General features: G+C 54.0%; 4 protein-coding genes across 5 annotated transcripts in view; 1 reads left to right on the forward strand and 3 right to left on the reverse strand.

Moving 5' to 3' along the window:
- Positions 1-49: 49 nt before the first annotated feature.
- Positions 50-5,575, reverse strand: PSMB6 (proteasome 20S subunit beta 6). Its single transcript, XM_042471967.1, has 6 exons — positions 5,440-5,575; positions 4,153-4,220; positions 3,041-3,172; positions 818-947; positions 478-622; positions 50-349 (listed from the first exon to the last, which is right to left on the reverse strand). Exons 1-6 carry the CDS (start codon positions 5,548-5,550, stop codon positions 222-224), a joined length of 714 nt encoding a protein of 237 aa, XP_042327901.1. The 5' UTR covers positions 5,551-5,575; the 3' UTR covers positions 50-221.
- Positions 5,576-7,641: 2,066 nt separating this feature from the next.
- GLTPD2 (glycolipid transfer protein domain containing 2) lies at positions 7,642-11,783 on the reverse strand (the record flags this gene model as incomplete). The annotated part of the gene is made up of 4 exons (XM_042473935.1): positions 7,642-8,657; positions 9,886-10,103; positions 10,885-10,980; positions 11,640-11,783. Coding segments are annotated over 4 exons (987 nt in total), but the record flags the coding sequence as incomplete, so codon positions are not given.
- A 2,632-nt stretch (positions 11,784-14,415) lies between these two features.
- VMO1 (vitelline membrane outer layer 1 homolog) lies at positions 14,416-16,348 on the forward strand. The gene is made up of 3 exons (XM_042473936.1): positions 14,416-14,427; positions 14,688-14,906; positions 15,582-16,348. Exons 1-3 carry the CDS (start codon positions 14,416-14,418, stop codon positions 15,705-15,707), a joined length of 357 nt encoding a protein of 118 aa, XP_042329870.1. The 3' UTR covers positions 15,708-16,348.
- A 426-nt stretch (positions 16,349-16,774) lies between these two features.
- TM4SF5 (transmembrane 4 L six family member 5) overlaps positions 16,775-20,619 on the reverse strand; it is a 7,628-nt gene continuing 3,783 nt past the window's right edge. The window contains exons 2-5 of one of the 2 annotated variants that reach the window (XM_042471969.1): positions 19,305-19,385; positions 18,013-18,152; positions 17,473-17,665; positions 16,775-16,951 (exon numbers count right to left, since the gene is read on the reverse strand). In XM_042471969.1, coding sequence (XP_042327903.1) covers positions 16,937-16,951; positions 17,473-17,665; positions 18,013-18,152; positions 19,305-19,385 — 429 coding nt within the window. In that variant the 3' untranslated portion in view covers positions 16,775-16,936. The remainder of the gene's footprint in view (positions 16,952-17,472; positions 17,666-18,012; positions 18,153-19,304; positions 19,386-20,619) is intronic. The other variant, XM_042471968.1, reaches the window with a different exon arrangement.

Consider the following 20,619-nt stretch of genomic DNA (forward strand, 5'->3'; position numbering starts at 1 on the left):
TCCCTCCAAAATGCAGGAGTCAGAAAGGAAGCAGAAACACACACTCACATGTGGACTCCCATCTTTTAATACCTTGTTATTAAACCTGGGTGAAAACCCAACAACAGAATGGCTCCCGCAACAGGCGCAATTCACAACAACAGTAACTATAATATTACACAAAGAGGGTTCTGCTGCCAAACGGTACGGCCTTCCCTCCACAGATCAGACCGGCTCCTTCTTCAGAGGGGGGAGAAGCGGGGCAGTTCGTTGCCCAGAATGACCTTTCGCTCCACGCCGTCCTTTGTGATGGCCGCCAGGCGGATCACACCGCCGCTGGAACCATCCCGGTCCATGGCCAGGGAGAGGGCTGCGGGAAAGATGGTGGTTAGGTTGCCAAGACAGGAGGGGACCCTACAACCTAAGCCCCCAAAGCCATAGAGGTCCTTCTACAGAGGGAGAGCCCCTACATGGCTCTTGAATGGACGCTTTCCTTACCATTGGCAGTGAAGGCCAAACACTCCTCCTTGCTCATCCCAGGCTTGTAGGAGGCATCGACGTAGCCATAGATGTAGGAGCTGCCAGAGCCCCCGATGGAGAAGGGCTGCCGGACCATCATGCCCCCCATGGGGACGGAGTAGACCTGGAATTAGGAAAGGGAAGAGCACACAGAAGATGAGTCCACGAGATCCTCCCAGGGGCTTCTTGGCTGTGGGGAGAAGAGAGCATCCAGCAGTTGGACCTGGGCTGCAGAGCCCCCCTCCCCCAGGAGCTCAGGTGCAGCCGGGGGGGGGGGGGCAGAAGGGTGGGCTGCTTGCTTTCCCTCCCTGTAACTCACCTGGCCCCCCTTGCGCTTGTCCCAGCCGGCCACCAGGATCCCAGCCGTGAGGTCCTCTCGGTATCGGTAGCACATCTCCTTGAAGAGGTTGGCCGCTGTGTGGACCAGGGGCCGCTCATCCAGTTCAATGCTGGAGAAGAATTGGGGGAGGGAGGGGCGAAGAGGAAGAGTGTGGGTCACCCCAAGAAGGAGAAGACTGTGATTGTGAATTCCTGCATGGCCCTTGTGGTCTCTTCCACCTCTATGATTCTAAAACAGGCTGCAGGTGGAAAACAGTGCCTCCCATGTGTTTATCCCAAGTTCCCATCAGTCTTTGCAGCAGATTGAGGCATCATGGGAGCTGTAGGGGAGACCATCTGGAGGGCCCCCTGCTCTCTCCCCCATTGCTCTACTTTATCCCCCTTTATATATTTTGCCCCTAAAGCCCAGGTTCCTTGGCCCTTTCCACCATGCAAACCCCTCCACTCTCCCTGCAACTTCATTGCAAGAATTCAGCCATTGCTAAAGCTGCAGGGATTATTTCAGAATCCAGATGAGTCAGTCTCTGGATTTTTCCAGCCCGGACCATGAGAGCCCAGAGCTTAGGCGGCCTTTCTCTTCTGGAGCTCTTTATCTCAGGGAACATAAAAGGGAAGAGAAGAGTGAGGAAGAGAGACTTCTCACGATCCTCGCTTGCAGATTAGATACCTTCACCCCAATTTTCCAGGAGTCTGTTTGGGTATAAAAAGACAAGGAGGAAGCTCAGGGGAGAGAGAGGGAAACTGCTTTATCAGGTGGTTTGGTGGGTTAGACCACTTCTGCAAAAGCAGTGATAGAGCAATCATGCCGCCTGAAGAACCAGGTATTTTCCATCCTTGCAGTGCAGGCCTTTTGAAGGAGGGGAGTTATTTGGCACAACAATTTTGAGAGTAAACAGGAACAAACAAGAACAGCTAAAGACACGAAGGCCCAGGAAGGCATCTACAAATGAGGGAAACACCCTTTTTCCCCAGTGGAAAATTTAGCAATGTTAGAAATGTAAAAGAAAGAAGGAAAGGAAGAAAAAGAACGTCAGATGAACTATTTCCTTTTTTGGAATGACTGCAGTGCTTTTCCAGGCAACGTTCTTACTCAGCTACCAGAGACTTTGCAGCATAAAGGTTTGCAAGTTAAGGAGGTCTATAGATCTGGACAAAAACAATTCCAGGGCAAACTATTATTATTATTATTATTATTACTACTACTACCACTACCACCACCACTATCCTGCCTTTTCCTCAGATTGGAACCCAAAGCAGCACCCGAAATGGCAGGATGCTGGCTTATTGCAGAAGACATGCAAGAGGTGTTTCTGCCCCTCCTGGAGGCTGCCTCCATCCAAACAGGAGAGCAAACGGGGCCTTACTTATTGCAACATTAACAGCACTCCCAAAAGTTTGTTGTTTTCAGTGCTAACTCAGACTCTGTGTCCAAATATGCCACTAGCCTGCTCTGGGCAATGAGACTGTTTCTGTCCAGCTAATATGCTTAATTTTATTACAAGGCTGGTGGCTTTGTTTTTATTTTGCTACTTTTCAGGAGGCAAAAGCTTTCCCTCTAGAAATGTAGATTTTCCCTTAAAAAATAGGTGTGTGTGTGTGTGAGAACTCCTCTCTACCCCTTGGGCTTCAGCATTGCCCTTTTCCCTTTACATCTGTATGTATGACATGGCCTGGGAGGCATTATAACATTCCAAATAACAGCTTCTCTTCCTTCCTGACTCTGTTTATAGAGTTCCAAAACAATAGCTGGGGACTTCAGGCAAACCCACTGATGCATCTGAGGAAGCAGGAAAGTTCATGCAACCAACTTCTTTCCTTCAAGATCCATTTGCCAACTGATATGCCAGATGGACACAGCAAGACCTTCCAGTTCCACCCATAAAATGTTGACAGATGGATTTTTTAAAAAAAGTCAGAAAGCGGGGGGGGGGGGTCCTTGCTACTACAATCTTTAAAAGAGCCCCAAATAAGCAGGATCTGCCTCCACAACAGCTCTTCCCACTCTGTTGCTCCCCTTTGCCTGCCCCCCATGACTGGTCTTCAGAGGTAGATGGCCTCCTCCCTGCCAGAAAGTTCCAATTTCCTCCCTGTTTCTAAAGCAAAGAGAGTTCCCCTTCATGTCTGTTGCCTGACCAACAGAGAAGGCGTTCTGGGTACATGGTGGGTGCCTCCAGACCCTCCCTCAAAAGCCCCCCCACCGTACCTGTGGAAGCCCAGCTGGTATGTGACAGCATCCGCGATGGCCTGGGTATCGGCAGCTGAGCCTGACCGGCAACAGAAAATGTGGTCGTGGATCTGGGTCAGCTTGTCTGTCACTCGGTTGGCAATGTAGGAACTGCAAGAAACAGGAGAAAGAAGCATCAGCTTGGGAGCCCCATGAGCGGCTTCGGACTGGCTGCGCTGGAGGGGCCGGGGGGCCAAGGAGGAGGGCCTGGGCAGCTGCTGAACACTCTGGACGTGAGAATGCCCTAGACCTGGTCAAGCATCAGGAGAAGCCATGCCATGTTTGCCATTTCGACATTTAAAGCCCTCCATGGGCTGCCCCTCCTTACTTATCAGACCTTCTTTCTCCTCACCTTCCCACCAGGGCCCTCCGTTCTGGTAGTCAAGGCCTACTGTCTCAGCCCAGGATTTCCTCTGCCTCATCCTGGATTTGCCCCTTTTCACTTGCTGCCCCTCACTCCTGGAACCTTCTTCTCCCACAAACAAGAGCCATCTCTTCTTTAACCAGCTTCAAAACAGAGCTGAAAACCATTCTGTTCAGAGAAGCCTTCCCAGACATTGCATAATTGTCACTTACTACTTGATGTTCTTTTGGTGCCTGTTTATCGACCCATTTCCTGTATTGCTATGTACTGTATATGTATTATCCTACTTGAGAATATGTATTTTCCCTGGATGAAGATTAACCTTCCATTATGAAGCCAAGCCCTCCCTCCAGTCCATCTGCCTTGGTCCAGGCCTCGGAGGTAGAGAGGAACTGCTGGACCTCTGACCCTTTCCCTCCACCACTCCCTTCTTCTCCTTCTGTGTCATGTCTTTTTAGATTGGAAGCCCCAGGGCAGGGAACCCTCTAACTAAAAAGATGGCATCTACAGCGCTGTGTAAATTTACAGTGCTTCATAAATAAAGGTTAATAATAATAATAACAATAACAATAATAATAATAACATCCTTCTGCTAGTTTCCCACAATTCCTCTTGCTGGGTCGGCCCAGAGGTCAAGGTCCGATTGAGGCTCCCAGCCGCCCCCCCCAACATGGCCCTCAAGGGGCAGCCAGCTCTTTTGTGCCCCCTTCAGCCCCTCCTCACTCACCCGGTGGTGGTCCTGGAGTCTGCGCCAATGACCACCCCTCCGTCAAACTCCACGGCCATGATGGTCGTCTGAGAGAGAAGATGGAAGAGTCAGGAGGAAACAAAGGCGATCTGTGGGGGGGGGATGTGTGTCCTCTGGAGCCCACCCCCAGGAACCCCGCCAGCTCTGCCTTTTCCCCTTCCTGCCACTTATGGTGGGAAACGCCTGGTGGACTCATGGGAACCCAGCGGAGCCCTGAAGACCCAGACCCAGAGGTGGCTTCTCTGGTCCAGCAGCCTCTTCAGCCAACAACCAGCCAGAAGGAAGCTCAAGCCAGGCAGGGCTCAGTTGGGCCTCCAGGCTCCCTCCTCTCTGGCCAGACTTGCTTGCTCCTCGGACCCTGGACCTTCCGCCTTTTCTCCAGTGCCCCCTTCTTCACAAAAGAAAACCACTTGCCCCAATCTCTTAATGCCAGCCCAGAAACACACTGCATTTGCCTCCATCTGTCTCTTCTCTCCTGTCCCAGGACCTTCCCTGCTGAGGCTTTTACCGGCATCCCTTGGTGGGAAGGGACCTCACTGCTGCTCCAGAGACTCAAATACGGAGCAATGGATGGACGCTACAGGAAAAGAGATTCCACCTTAACATCAGAAGCAACCTCCTGACCAGAAGAGCTGCTTGACTTCTGCCTTGGAGGGCGATGGAGTCTCCTTCCCTGGAGGTTGTCAAACAGAGGCTGGTGGCCCGCTGCCTCAGGGAGGCTTGGAGGGAGAGTTCCCGCACGGCAGAAAGGGCTCCCTTCCAATTCTAGGATCCCCGTCCCAATCCCTTCCGAGCTGGGGCCCTCCCAGGACAGGACTAGGGCGCCTGAGTCCCTGGCCTGCAGCTCTCCACCAGCAAGAGCCAGGCATGATGGGACATGTAGTCCCCAAACGCCTGGAGTCCCCAGCTGGAACCCAGAGGGCTGTTGGCAAGCATTGCAGTCAGTTCAGGAGAGGCCTTGCGCCTCTCCCAGACTCCAAGGCTGCATCCACACTGGAGAAATAACCCGGTTCGGCGCCGCTTTTAAGTCTTCCTGGCTCAAGGCTATGGAATTCTGGGAGTTGGAGTTTAAAAAGCTCCGCCCCGCTCTGGGCCCACAACAAACTCCAACTCCCAGAATTCCATAGCCCTGAGCCAGACAAAGAGTCAAAGCGGAGCCAAACTGGGCTATTTCTCTAGTGTGGATGCAGCCCAGCTCCCAGCAGCGTCCCTCGGCAGGGGCTATGCTTCTGGTCCTGGGCCCCTCCGCAGTGGGCCAGGCCTTACCCCGGTGGTCTCGGCCTGGTGGGTCCAGTCCGGGCAGCCCCCCGACAGACCCAAACCCGCCGCCGCCGCCGCCAGACCGGCCCCAGCCCTCATCGTCCTCGTCGCCGCCATCTTGGATCCGCGCTGTCGCAAAAACGCCGAGCCACGCCGGGGGGAGGGAGGCGCGCTTTACGGCGCCCTAGAGCTAGGAAAAGTGTAGAGGTGGGCGAAGGAAGAACGCTGCTCTCGCTGTGATTCGCTCCCTCTGCGCATGCCCGATACGGGTCTAAGCCTCAGCCTCGAGGCCCTTCTCAAAGGCGCCGGCTCCTTTGGGCCGTTAAGCAAAAGAAGCCGCTGCGTGTCTCTTCACTTTCATGTCTCTATAGTTCACGTTCCGTGGTCACCTGACCGGCTCCCCTCTCGCTTCCTCCTCGGAGTCCTAGAGCGGCTCCACTGTCGCCTGGGGCGGGACTTCCTACTTCCGCCCGTCCGCGGGAAGCAAGGGAATCATTGGGGCTTTTCTGTGGAGTGGCGGCAGAGGCTGGTTGTTGTTGTTATTCTTCAAGCGCGCCCTGCAGTGTAGGGCGGGGCTGATCGCGACAGGGCTGATGGGAGCCGTAGTCCAAGACCTTCTCCTGGGCTGGGAGCAGTGGCGCTGGCCCCCTTTGCCCAGAGGGGTTTCGCCGCCTTCGCTTGGCCTGAAGCCGGGAGAGCGCTGCCCCCCCCAACGCCCCTCAGGGCAAGGCTTGCTCTCTGAGGCTGAGAGAGTGTGACTTGCCCAAGGTCGCCCTGCGAATGGCTTCCGTGGCTGAGCAGGGATTCGAACCCTGGACTTCTGAGTCACAGCCAAGGCTGGAGCCACATAGAAAGCGGAGGAAGTCTGGTTGTTGGTGGGCAGCTCCTTCCGCAAGGGCCAGCCTCGGGGGCTGCCCACTTCCAAGGCCCTCTCTGCCAGAGCCAAGCGCTGACCCAGAGGCAAACTGCGCCGGACCTCAGCTGCAGCCAGCCTCTCTGCAAACCCCTGGGCATCATCGTGCCTCCTCAGGAGCCAGCCCCACTGGCTGCACAAGATGGTTGCCCAGCGCAAGGCCCTGCGCCTGCTCTTGGGGGCCGAGGGGGTGCTGCCCTGGCCTTTCCCCCCTTTCAGCTCTGGCACCACTGTCAGGGGCAAAGAAATGTACTGTCTAAACAGTAAGGCACTGTTTACACAATAACAATCATCATAATGACAAGGCACAACATTAACAGCCATGGCAGACAGCTTCAGCACGTAGAGAAAAGCCTGGAATGGAATGGAATGGGAGAAATACAGGGCAGTGGAAAGGGAGAAGAGAGAAAGAGGCCAGGGCTGCCTCAGGGAAAAGGAGAAGAAGATAAGAAACTGAAACCGCTGCAAGCGCAGATGTATGAGTTCTTGCTGTTTGCAACACAGTAACAGAAGCCTGTGTCCACTGCTCAGGGCACAGACTTTGGAGGACAAATCCCCTCTGTGCCATTCATTGCATGCAATAAAAGCCATCCGTTGAACCAAATTTGGGCTGGAACTCTGTTTTTTGACCTTAACACCACTGCCAGGAAAGTGTGTGTATGGATGCTGGAGCTGTTGCTTCTGGCCCAGTGGATGATAGAAACCGTCAGGAGGGGCATCGGAGGCACACCACTTCCTTGCCCTAAATCTGTTGGCACCCGCCATCTCTGCCCTTCCTCTTGGCTTTTTGGTGAACTGGGGGCTGGGCTACATTGCTCTTGGGGCTGCCTTCCAGCTCTTCTAGGATTCTAAGCATCTTTGCCTTGCGCCTCCTGTGAGCCTTGGTCCAGCCTTTCTCTTCCTCCCCAATGCTGCTCTTCCTGAGGTTTGCCTCCTTGCCAGCTGCCTACCTGCCTGGAGCGCCTCCAAAACAATCCCCAGGCCCCCAATACCCAGCAGCCCTACTCAGATTAGGGCTTATGCTGAGGACCAACTGGGTCAAAATCCCAGTCTCACATCTGTTTCCCAGCCCCTGGTCACTGGCCTCTTTCTTGCATTTTCTGGAGCTTGTTAAAATGTTGTGAGTCCAGATTGCCACCAACATTGTCATCCTTTGTGGCCCATGGTCCTTAGAAGTGATGTGTGTGTGCGACTCTTCCATGCATGTAGGATTCACATGTGCATGAACCCTAATCTCTTCACACCTGGCCCTATGGCAGTATTTCTGAGACTGATGAAATGGATGGAGATTACAGTTCCCTTATATATGCCTTTAATTGTCTCCCCACAGAAAGCCACCACTCCATTTTTTTCACAGGGGACTCATAAACATTGCAAGCCCAGCTTTCTTTTGAAGGAGAAAACATCTGCTAAGAACAGCAGCGCCCTGGAAATTGGAAAATGCCCGAACAAGTGGCCAGGAGAAGGAGAAGCAGAGTCAGTTTACTTCTTTTTATCTCTGTAAAAATGATGCCATTCTCCCAAATGTTGGAATTGAACAGGGAACCTTGCAGCTGCTGCCCTGCAATGAAGTAATTGTCTATCTCTTCTAGGACAGAAGTGGGCCTGTCACTCCTGAGAGTCAAGAGCTGGTCACTCCACAGTCCCCTCATCAGTCTCGGGCCTGGGATGCTCCTCCAGAGTGAGTCCCCTGAGCTGAACCTGCAAAGGAAGGGATGTGCCTGGCTTTGCTCCATTGGAAAGAATGCCATTTGACCAACGCAAAGAGCCGTTCTGCCGGGTTCAAGGCAGATCCAGCATCCCATGGGTGGCATACACCTCATGGGTGACATTGTAGACCCGGGCGATGCTCTGGACGGTGGCCAGGAGGACAGCCTTGGCCAAGTGCTCCTCCTCGGCACAGATAACATGGTAAAGCTCCCGGCGGGAGGGCAGGGCCAGGAAGGCCAGAGCGGCCGCCTGCCGTACCCACCAGCTGTGATAAGGGGCCAGGGCCTCCCGGTAGGCATCCGCGCACATCTGGGAAGGGTCCCCGCTTGCCTCTTCGCTGGCCCCCAGTTTGTGCAGGAAGAGCTGGAGCCACTTCAAGGCCCGGTGGAGGCGCAGCAGGGTCCGGCAGCCAGAGGGAGTCCGGCTGGGTGGCAGGGAGTGGAAGCCCACCAGCCCCCTGGACAGCTCATAGCCCACCATGCCCTGGAGGGTGCGGTAGTGGGGCCCGTGCCGGCCCTGCAGGTGTTTCTCCATGATGGAGATCTTGCTCTGAGTCTCCCCGGAAATCAAGCCAAAGGCCGCCCCAAGCGAGTCCATGAACCTGCAAAGGAGTAGAGGGGCGCAGGGTCAGGCCTGCTGGACAGAGGTCTGCAGGGAGGCCACAAATGCTTCTGAAGCAGGAATCTTAAACAGCCAGGAAACCCACTTGGGTCACTTGTGTCCAACAACTTTTGTTGTTGTTTGTTGTGTGCCTACAAGTTATTTCTGACTTGTGGCGACCTTATGGCAAACTTAGGGTTTCTTGGCAAGAGGAGGTTTGCCATTGCCTTCCCTTGGGGCTGAGAGAGTGTGACTCACTCAAGGTCTCCCAGTGGGTTTCATGGCTGAGCTGGGATTTGAACCTTCGTCTCCAGAGTCATAGTTCAACATGCAAACCACTACACCATCTAATGGCTCTCATCTAACAACCTGGGCCCTACTAAAGAGCATACAATGGCAGAATGCAGAGCACATATTGATGCACATCACATTTCACATTGCAATTATGCAGTGTTGTGTCACGATGTGAGTTTAGAAGTGATTTGCTTATCTTATGCCACTGGTATCCAGCATTGTTGTTTTTAACTGCCATCAACTCAACTTTTGTTTATCCTCATCCAGAGGGTGAGAAGGGCAGGCCAGCTCCATTGGGCCTGGCCTAAAGGAAGAAGGAGAGCCCTCCCTCTGGTCCATCTGCCTTGGTCCAGGCTCAGGGCAAGAGTTGATCTGCTGGACTTTCCCCACTGACATTCCCTTCTCCTTTGGTGCCTTGTCTTTTTAGATTGTAAGCCTGAGGGCAAGGAAATGTCTAGCTAACAATTTGTAAGCCATATAAATATTCTAAATAAATAAACCCTAATCTGCCCCAATTAAGTGGGGTTTTTTCGTAAACCAAAAAGGACTGGGGGAAACTCTGCCATGGTCCATGTGAGTCGCAGTGAATTGGAGGTACGGAGGGGGTGAGGTTCACAGCGCCTCCCCCACAAAGGCCTCTATGCACCCAAGAGGCTGCATGATTCCCACCCGTGGCCTGAGCTCTTCACGGCGGTGACTGCAATACACTACTCAGAGGCAGTGCAACTTCTGTAAGCAGAAATAAAGGTCACTGAATGGACAAACACCTTGCCTTTGTGTGTGTGTGTGGGGGGGGGGGGGGCAGGCAGCATCTGGAACACCAGCTACTCTTGCCGTTTGCCGTCTCAGGAGTTTATAAGCCAGTGGGAGAGCCATGAGCGAGGAGTCCTGGTGTGCCAGATGTGCTTCAGAGGCCATGGGTCTCTCTCACTCACCTGATCAGCTCTTTCCAGCCCTGGAGGTATTCCCAGAGGAGGACTTCCCCGCTGGGAGTGATGCTAGCCGTGAAGGCTCTCAGCATGTCCTGGATGCGAAACCCGGTGGTGCCCTGGGAGGTCGGGGTGCAAACGGTCTGCAAGGAGGGGGCTTCCTGAACCTTTGTGGAGGCATCTTGTGCCTTTGTGGAGGGCAGCACAGGCAGCAGCAGCAGCAGCTAAGGGGAGAGGAGGAGAAGCAAGGAGTGACCGGTCTGTGCAGACTGAGCCAGGGCTGAAGTTATTAGGAGGTAGCCCTCCCAATTCCCCTTTGTTCCCTCCCTCTCCTTAATCCAGCTTCAGTGGCAATCACACTCCCAGGGCCCTTTCTCCCTCTGCAGCAACAGCAGAATTATGCCTCTGATTTTAACCACCATGGCTCCATGCTATGGAGTCCTGGGATTTGTAGTTGTCCTCTCTTAGTTCACCATTGTTCCTCATGCATAAAGTTTGCCATCTTGACCAAATCCATTTGAAAAGAGAAAAAGAATGAAATCCAGGCTGCAACCACACTGGAGAAATAGCCTGGTTTAGCAGCGCTTTAACACTTTCTGGCTCAAGGCTGTGGAATTCTGGGAGCTGGAGTATGTTGTGGGGTCCAGAGCAGACCAGCCCAGAACAAACTCCAGTTCCCAGAATTCCATAGCCTTGAGACAAGATGCTGAAAAGTGGTGCCAAACAGGGTTATTTCTCCAATGCGGATGCAGCCTTAAATTGATGGAGTTTAAAGTGCAAGCGTTGTTTGTGCTCCAGCAATTCAGCTGATGAAAGAGGAGAGGAAAAACCCTGCCCTTCCCAGTCAGCTCAGGCAAAAGCAACGGCTGCAGCCTCTCTTAGTTCCATATTATTCCTCGTGAGTAAAGCTTGCCATCTTGACCACTCTGGTGTTGCTTGGCCACCTGAGCCCCAGCTTTCCTCTAAGAAGTGTTGGAGTGTAGTGTTGAAACATGAGCCTCTTACCTTCTCCTTGCCTTCTTGGCTGGGCGACAGTGGTCTCTCCCCAGACCCATGGCAAGGCCGTCCCCCCCCAGACGCAGGTGGACAGAGGGAGCTCTGCTGTGGGGCAGGGAAGGGAAGGTGGTCAGGGTCCCCAGGCCAAGCAGGTTGGACAGGAACCCCCCCCCCCCCCCCCCAGCAAAAGAAAACAAAACAGAATAATCTGGATGATGCCTTTTTTCCTGCAGCCTCCCCCCCCCCATGAACACTTCAAACAAAAATGAACAACATTGGTTTTTTTAATAGTTTCCTTTAGGCCCCCGCCCCACGCAGGTAGCCCCATGCCTTGGCCCCACTGAAGCGTCATCAATGAGGCTGCTGGACCTTACTCCACGCCACTCAGGGCTTATGAGGAACCTGCCATCCTAAAGGAGGGTGCCAGCTTCTGGGCCACACAGGACTCCATCAGACACGAGGAGCTATTTGGCTTAATGTCCCAATAAGAAGGGTGAGGGGCTCCCCATAGGAAGGGTTGCCTCTGCCTGAAGGAGCCCTATGTGGCCCTGAAGCTGCCCTTGTCCAGTGATGGCAGTGAAGGTGGGCTCAGGCCCTGGAGGGCGGCTGATGGAGGGCTGAGGGGCTTTGGCACATTTCCACATGGTGTACATATGTGAGGAAGGGTCATGGGGGAATGCCCCTGGTGCTGATGTGTGTGCCCTTATGCATGACATGTACAAGGAAGAACACCTCCACCCCTGACCCCAAACCACACAACTTACGGAGGCGCAGACTGGAGAAGGAAAGGAAGAGGAGGAAGACCCCCAACGGAAGGAGGAAGAGCAGGTGGCAGCAGAGGCGTGGAGGAGCCCGCCCAGGAGCACCCATGCCCACCCGCTTGTCCGCACCCGGGGCTTTGGTCGCCATCAGGGCCCGGCCCCTTGCACCCTGACCCGACCCAGGAGGCTCTGCTCAACTGGGAGATAAGGAGCCCTTATCAGGGACACAGGAGGGAGGGAGGGAAGGACAGAGAGGCTTCCTCTGCATGCGTGTGCGTGTGTGTGTGCATGTATAAAGAATTGGGGGAAGGGGTCTCTGCTGCAAGAGCATCCCCACCTAAACCCCCTTTGGGAGGTCCAAACATGGGTCTGTGTCATTCTGCATGGAGAGATCTTCCTAGTATTCACATTAAAAGAACACAAAGCGATTATAAAGTGAACTGCTTTGTAGTTACTTTGAGTTGGGAAGATCTCTCCAACAGAGAAAAAGCAGCCCTCAATCTCAGTAGGTCAGAGTCAAGCCGCGGTCACCAAAAAACGTGGCTGTAGGGCCAAGTTTTAGCTTGGCACTGGAATGATGCCAATGTCTGTGCCAAGCAGGCCTCCAAGGCGAGGGCATTGCACAGCCAGGGCACCACAGCAAAGAAGCCCCTGTATAATGTATTTCCTCCACTTCTGGGACACAGGGGAGGCTAGTGTTGCAAAGAACAGACTGCCTCTGAGCTTGTGCAGAGTGTGTTAGCATGGCAGATTACCAGAGTGGAATGGACTGGGTTGAGGCCTCTTTGCCCTTCAATGCCTTTCAGGTGCCACAGAGCTGCTGCAGAGTGTATGGAATTGCTAGAAATAACATGTACTCTGAACATGTTCAGAGTACCTTTCCTTCCGGTGCTGGTGGTGTGTGACTTCTTTGTGGTGACCCAGCCCAGAAGGAGGGCAGTCTAAGCCCCAGTACCCATATCTGGCTGATTAAAGGTTTCTATCCTGGATGAAGGACCCCAGAGGGGAGCCCTGACAGCCCCCTTGTTCCCCATCCAGTGGAGGCAGAAGAGGAGGAGGAAAACTTCCACAGCTTTCTTTCTCTCTGCCTTTAGCCAATTTGCAACCCCCCAAAAGACAGACTTGTCATTGGCCTGCACCTCCCATTGCCCTCACCCCATTTGGGCAGAACTTGGGGCAACCTTGTGCAAAGCAAGTAGAGTGACCGCCCTCCCCTCCCTCTGGGTCCCTTCTTTGTGTGACAAGGGATGGCTGTAGGTGAGGAAGTTAATGATTGACTGGCCAGAGGGACCTTTGGCCCCAGAGAAAGACTCTGGCCCTGGTGGGGGGGCAGGAGTGGGGAACATGCCACCCTTTAGATGCCCCTGGACTGCAGCTCCCAGCAGATTACTTGACAGCATAGCCAACAGACTGAGGAAGGATGGGAGGTGCAGTCCAACCAGAGACAGACAGGCATGAAGCTGAGGACAGTTTTAAGGGGAGGGGGTTCCCTGGAGGGAAAGCAGGGCCTGGGGGCTCTTCTGCCTTCTGGGGTCGGTGGCCTTGCCCAGCAGAGGCAACGAGAGGCACCTGCATTTGCCAAGGCAGCAGCAAGCGAGTGGTTGGGTGGCCAAGGCTGGCGCTATGAGAGAACTGCAGTTTCTCGGAGTGGCCACTCCAAGGCTCACCTTCTCCCTGAGGTGGCCAGATTCTGCCCCTGGACCCACATGGGTTTCTCCCTGTTGTTGTGGGCATCCAGGTTGACTCTAACTTTTGGCAGCCCTTCAAGGGGTGAGACTTCTCCATAATGGCTTTGCCATCATGGCTCCCTCTGGGCTGAGAGAGTGTAGTCTGCCCATGGTCATCTAGTGGTCTCTTACACCAGAGGACTGGAATGCAGCTGGCGTGATGCCTCTTTGCCCAAAACTGACCCAGGAAACAGCTGTCCTCTTTGTGTGACTTTTGCTCATTTGCTGGGGAGGAAGAGGCCTAAAGAAGAGCCATGTAGGAACGGACCAAAGAAGGCCACCCCAGCCTAGGATTCTGCCCTCCCATCTTCCCATGGCCAAGCCATTGCCCCCAAGGGGAGCCCCACATGCAGGACAGGGGGCATCAGCACCCTTTGTCCCATGCTCTGACACTCAGAGGCACACTCGGACTGGGATACATGCGCATAGCATCCTCTTCCATACATTCCTCCTATCCCCTTTTCAAAGCCATTCAGGTTGGCAGCTGATACTATCTATTGTGGCAGTGAGTTCCACAGTTCAACAGCCCACTTAAATATGCTCCCTTCTACCTCTGGCCTCTGAAAAGCAACCTCCCAAGGCCCCTTCCAAGTCCCTTCTCTAAAACTTTATGTAGCCTTTTGGCTGAAAAGGGCTGCCACCTTTGCCTTAAAGTGGGCACTGATGGCAGCCCTCTTCTTTGGATGCATGGAGTGTGAGGTGGCATTTGTAGGTGTATCTGCACATGGGGGGGGTTGGGGGGGCTGGATGTGCTCAAGGGAAAGCAAAGTGTGGCTTTTTTTAGCCTTACGGAGCTCTGGGGCTCTTTTGTTTTGAATGCCTCTTTTTATCTCTCTCCTTTGCATCAGAGCCTCTTCCTCCTCCTCCTCCTTCTCCTCTCAAGGTTATTTCTTCACATTATCTATTCCTGACCCAAAAATACAAGTTCTCTTTTCTCTGATTGGCTCAAAATCCAAAACCAATAATCCGATTATGGCTCCTTCTTCCAAGGAGAGATGCAAATCAGGGGCTCAGTCTAGGAAAAGGTGTGAGTGTGTGTCTGTGTGCGTGTGATGTTTTTGCAGGTGAGGCGGGTTGCAACATCCCTTGTAGGAGGAACAGCTTGGCTGGTTGGACTTGCCAACAAAATGCCCATTTGTGCCCTTTTTCCGGCCAACGGGGCAGATTAGAGGGCGGTCCGCTTTCCTGGACCCTTTTATTCTAAACTAATACCAACTGGCCAAACCTGCCCCGGTGTTGTGCCAGCACAGATGGGTGGGTGCTATGGGTGAGCGCCTGTGGGTCAGGTTCCTGGGCATGGGGTATAAATCTGGCCACAGCTTAGAGCCTTTGGCATTACGTGGCTACTGGCGGCCGCAATGGGCATGTTGGGGTGCAGAAGCCTGGCCTTTGTGGTGCTCTTGCTCTCGGGGTCCCTGGCAGACAGAAAGGGCACCCTGGACTACGCCTCCATCATCGGGGTGCCCAACGGGGGCCCTGGGGCATCTGGGCCTGTCAGGAGATGTGCCCCCAAGGGACATACACCACTGGGTTCAGCATCAAGGTAACATGACCTCCAGTAGTCTGGGGATCCACCAAGAAGGGTTACAGCCCTGAACCTATCAGAAAGGGGCAGTACCAGGGTGAATAGCGTTTCCACCCCGATGTGGTTTGGGGGCTGGACTAGGGCTCCTCTGGGAGAACAGGGTTTGGATCCCTGATCGGCCATGGAAACCCCTGGTTGACAGCGTGCAAGTGGCACTCTCTCTCAGCCGCAGAGGAAGGCAACAGCTGGCCAAGGAAACCCTGATGGAGGTTCACCTTGGGATCGTCATTAAGTCAGAAGCAATGGAGAGGCTCAGAACAAGGAGAACAAGAGGGAGGCATCAGGGCACCCAAGGAAACTGGCGTCTAGGGGCATTCTCTTTTCCAGGACTGTGGCCAGGGATTCTGGGATGGACAGTCTCCAAAGGGACTTTCCTCTGGGAGGAATCCCTTCAGCTAGCCCAGCAGTCCCTTCGTCTGGCCCTGGAGGTAGCCATAGCTGGACCCACACATCTGGAGTCCATGGGGGGGGGGTTCCCAAGTGCCCTCTGTGGATAGCCTTGGGGGCTGGGGCTCAAGGGACACTTTTTGGGAAGGAGCCACTAAAGGGGGGAGGGGTGCCCTTTCTGCAAATCCTCCCTCTGCACTTTCTTTCTTTCTTTCTTTCTTTCTTTCTTTCTTTCTTTCTTCTCAGGTGGAATCCTATCAGGGGGCTGCCAAAGACGACATGGGGCTGAATGGAGTCCGGCTCCTCTGCACGCGTGGCGGTCATGGAGACAAGCGTGAGGCCCATGCCGTGGAGTCGCAGAGCGGACGGTGATCCTTTGGCTCTCTGTGGTTGGGGGTGGGCAGGTGTGGGGTGCATCTCCTGTCCTTTGGCAGACCTGGTTTGTGGTGGGGTCTGCACCATGTGCGCACATACTCCTGGGCACAGTAAAGTGCAGTTGTCCCCCCCCCATGTCTGGAAGTGGTGCCTCGTGTCTCCCTCATCAGAGGGACAGTGACTGCGGTTTGGGTTTTAGACCAAACTTTAAAAGACCCCTGTGGGATCAGTCTAAACCCACAGCAGAGTCATCCCCTCACTGACATAAAATCCACCACGGACAGCAGGACTAGTGAGAAGGTCTAATGGGGGCTTTGGGGGCCACTGTGCCTTGGGGCAAAAGCTTCCTGTTTGCAGGAGGCAGGGAAAGCTGAAGCAGAAAACCTGAAAAAGTCTCTGCTCTTGCAGGGCCAAATGTCTGCAAAGTGGGAGCAAACTAGTGGCCACAACTGGCACTGCCAGTCCTTGTGTGGCAGAATGGCCCCCCCTCCCATTAATTACCTTGCCCACCCACAGCTCCATGGGGCTGGCATCTTTCTCTCTCTTTGCCCAGGTGGGGGCTCTGGTCAGAGGTTGTCTGGTGCCCCCCCCGGTGGCTACCTGGAGCACTTCTCCCTGCGAGTCCAGCCAGTTCGGAGTGGCCCCCAGGACAAGGTGGGAGCCACCAACATCCACTTCACTTGTTCGGGTGGGGAGACCCTGGAGGGCCACGGCCTGAGCTGGGGGGAGTATGGGGTGTGGAGCCCCCCCCCGGCGAGAAGGGCCTGTGTGGGGCCCAGAGAAAACAGGGGCCCCCCCCCCCCCGTGGAACTCTGAGGGATGACTGCCCTCAATGATGCCCGGTTCCTCTGCTGCAGCCGCCGAGATGCCCCACGCCAAACTGGCGTTATGAACTCTCACAGCCAAATGGAGCCTCCATACTCAGGTGCAGTCTACCCTTCAGGCCCAGTGGAGAAAGAAGGAGCATCCCCTGCATCCCCAGAGATTTCTGCTTTGCTCCAAAAACTGTGTGCCCTCCCCATGAGAGACCCTCCCATTCTAATCTGGGAGTAAATGGGCCACAGTGGATGAAGAACGCTTTTATTCCTGGTCTGTCCAAGACAGAGCCGCCTTTGGCAACAGAGAGGTGGAAAGGGGGCCGAGGCGAGGCGTCTCCAGAGGAGTGTTTGGGGGTCTCTGCGTGGAGGAAGAGGAGGAGCAGCTCCAATGCCGGATCCCTCGCGGCCTCACAGCCCTTCGCCCTGCCAGGGAAGCCAAAGGGGCAATGGGTCAGCGTATGTGGACAGAAAAGAGGGCGGCCTCTGCCAACAGCTGAGCAGCTGGATGTTCACCAACAGAACCTTTTTTGGCCAAAGGCATTTGCAGTGTTTGCCCGCAGCTTTAGTCCAGTTACAGGACTGCAGAAGCTGCATTTATTTAATTTGACCTTTCCCTTGCTGCTCTGCTTGGATGTCATGCTGCAAGGCCTTCTCCATTTCTCCTTCCGCTGCCCCTCTTTGGCTCTCCCAGCAGGCAGACTCAGCCCCCAAAGAGGATTTCCCCTCAGGCTTTTCCCTGGCTAGGTCCAGAGGGTCTGGGCCCCAAAGCAGAGCTATCAAATCTGGCGGGGGGGGGCAGTGGAGAGAAGGCTACGGACCCCCCCTCCAACAGTCTGCCTGACTGTCTGCCTCCCCAGATGCTAAGGTCCCCTTGCTCCAGCGCATCAGGGCTTCCCATCCACTCTGTCCCCCATCCCAGGGGGTTCCCCCAGCCGCCCCCTTACCTCTCGGTCGGCCCCCTTCCGGCAATCCCCACATAGGGTCCCCAGGAGGCCATTGACCACCTGCACCCCACACAGCACCAGCTCCAGGAGACCCAGGCCCAGCAGGATGGAGAAGAGGACGATGTGCCATAGGACCACGTTTGGAGGTGCCACGCACTGGTCCCACATGGTCTGGTTGTAGAGATAGCTCTGGCTGTGGGTCAGAGGGAGAAACACACATGCATACAGTGGAGCATGGGGCAGATGGGCACCTCCAGGGCTCCTCTGGTGTCATTGGGGTGGGGGCATAGAAGAGAGGGGTCCTGTTGAACCCCGTATCCAGAAGCTAGAGGATGCAGGACAAGGGTCTGGGAGGAGGACGCATGAAGTCATCCATTTAGAAGGGGCCCCAGGGCTCTTCCAGACCACCACCCCCAATGGCAGTGCAGGAAATTCGCTGCCAAACCACCCCTTAGAGGTGGGCATCCAACCTCTAAAAGGGGTCAGGGGTGGCTGAGGTTCACCGGAGAAGCCCCCCAGGTTTGCCCCCTGAGTTCTCACCTGAGGTCCTTGAAGGGGGTCCCCCACTTATGGTCCTGCGTCTCACAGCGGGGTCCATTGGTTAGGGCTGTGGAGGCCACCACCAGGCAGTAGAAGGCCCCCAGGCCCCCGAAGGCGGAACAGAAGACAGAGCGAAGCATCTGTGGTAGCAGGGGAAGGATGGAGAGAAGGAAGGAAGGAGAGAGAGAGAGAGAGACAGAGAGAGACCGTGTACTATGGCATACATATGCATCACTTGCCTACAATATTTTGGAAAGCGTCCCCCCCTCTTCTCCTGCTTTCGAACTCAGGGCCTTTTTCCTGATGGTAAAACTGCTCTCCTCCCTGGACCAGTCATCTTAGCACAAGGCTACCTCCTCTATGGGGTAAGGAGGTTTTGAATTTGGAGTCTCCTGCTCTGCTTTCTGTGAGCCCCCAAACCTGTTGCCAATGCCAAGGCTCAGCCCTGTCTCTGGCCAAGAGACATGTGAGTGTTTCTGGGCATACACAGAGTGCTTTATTTGGTGCTTAGAAGAGATCAGTTGCCATTAATGGGACTTAAGTGAGGATATGCAAAGAAGCTGCACAAGTTATTCCACTACTTTAAAAACAGGCCGTTGGAAGTAATTTTTCCGCTACCTTCCCCTGCCTCCCAAAAAGAGAACCAGAGAAACCTCAACTTGGAAACCATATAGAATCACAGAATCCTAGAGTTGCAAGAGACCCCAAGGGACCTGATCCAGTCCAACACCATTCTGCCATGCAGGAACTCACAATCGAACGTGGCTTTTTGGAATCACAAATCCCATAATGCTTTTTGAGACTACAAATCCTATCATCTTGCTGGCTGGGGAATGCTGAGAGTTGCAGTCCAAAACAGGTAAACTTTCCAAAGCCTTCCAATGCATGGGTATCCCCTGCACTCGCACCCGCACCCATTGTGGATTGCTTTCATAATTCTTCTCATCCTTGAAGAAGGGCAGGGAGTTTTATTTCCCTTCTCCCCAAATGTGAAGTGCGAGATGAGTAAAATGTCCCATCCTCACAGGGTCCGGAGCTGACCCATTCCAACTTGAAATGAAGTAACTGAGAGGAGACGTCTATTTGAAATGTGATGTTCTTGATGCAATAGCCTGGATGGCCATCTCTCGGGGGTGCTTTGATTGGGAGTTCCTGCATGGCAAAATGGGGTTGGACATGATGGCCCTTCTTGCAGTCTCTCCCAACTCTAGGATTGTATGAAATATTTCAGTGACTTCCCCTCTGGGCTTCAAGAGTGTTGTGGGAAAAGGGCTTGAGAACAGGATTCGTACCCGGCACCGGTTCCCGCAGCATCCATATCCACAGCATCCCTTCCCTCCGGCCCGAACAGCCGAGCATCCGGTGCAGAGGACCTGAGATAAACCAGGGAGAGAAAACCAGACTTGGTGGGTTTTTCCCCATTCTCTCTTCTTGCCCCCTCTCCCCATCCCTCCCCCAAAGAAAGGGCGACCCTGAAATCGAACCCCCCCCCCCCAAAGTCCCTTTGGGCCTTTAAAAAACCCAGCATCATTTTGGGGACAACACCTTTATTAAGCCGACCAGGAAAAAAATGAACAGACTCAAAGCATAAAAATGTGTGCAAGTTTCCAGGAGCAGCAGATCTCTTCCTCACTCAAAGGGAAAGGGGAGCAGGCATGGAAGCCCCAGATCAGGCGTCCCCCCTCTTCTCCTGCTTTCGAACTCAGGGCCTTTTTCCTGATGGTAAAACTGCTCTCCTCCCTGGACCAGTCATCTTAGCACAAGGCTACCTCCTCTATGGGGTAAGGAGGTTTTGAATTTGGAGTCTCCTGCTCGCTTTCTGTGAGCCCCCAAACCTGTTGCCAATGCCAAGGCTCAGCCCTGTCTCTGGCCAAGAGACAGTGAGTGTTTCTGGCATACACAGAGTGCTTTATGGTGCTAGAAGAGATCAGTTGCCATTAATGGGACTTAAGTGAGGAATGCAAAGAAGCTGCACAAGTTATTCCTACAGTACTTTAAAAACAGGCCGTTGGAAGTAATTTTTCCGCTACCTTCCCCTGCCTCCCAAAAAGAGAACCAGAGAAACCTCAACTTGGAAACCATATAGAATCACAGAATCTAGAGTTGCAAGAGACCCCAAGGGACCTGATCCAGTCCAACACCATTCTGCCATGCAGGAACTCACAATCGAACGTGGCTTTGGATCAAAAATCCCATAATGCTTTTTGAGACTAACAAATCCTATCATCTTGCTGGCTGGGGAATGCTGAGAGTTGCAGTCCAAAACAGGTAAACTTTCCAAAGCCTTCCAATGCATGGGTATCCCCTGCACTCGCACCCGCACCCATTGTGAATTGCTTTCATAATCTTCTCATCCTTGAAGAAGGGCAGGGAGTTTTATTTCCCTTCTCCCCAAATGTGAAGTGCGAGATGAGTAAAATGTCCCATCCCACAGGGTCCGGAGCTGACCCATTCCAACTTGAAATGAAGTAACTGAGAGAGAGACGTCTATTTGAAATGTGATGTTCTTGATGCAATAGCCTGGATGGCCATCTCTCGGGGGGTGCTTGATTGGGAGTTCCGCATGGCAAAATGGGGTTGGGCATGATGGCCCTTTCGTTAGTCCGC

This window comes from Sceloporus undulatus, chromosome 6, assembly GCF_019175285.1.
Source record: "Sceloporus undulatus isolate JIND9_A2432 ecotype Alabama chromosome 6, SceUnd_v1.1, whole genome shotgun sequence".
Lineage (NCBI taxonomy): Eukaryota > Metazoa > Chordata > Lepidosauria > Squamata > Phrynosomatidae > Sceloporus > Sceloporus undulatus.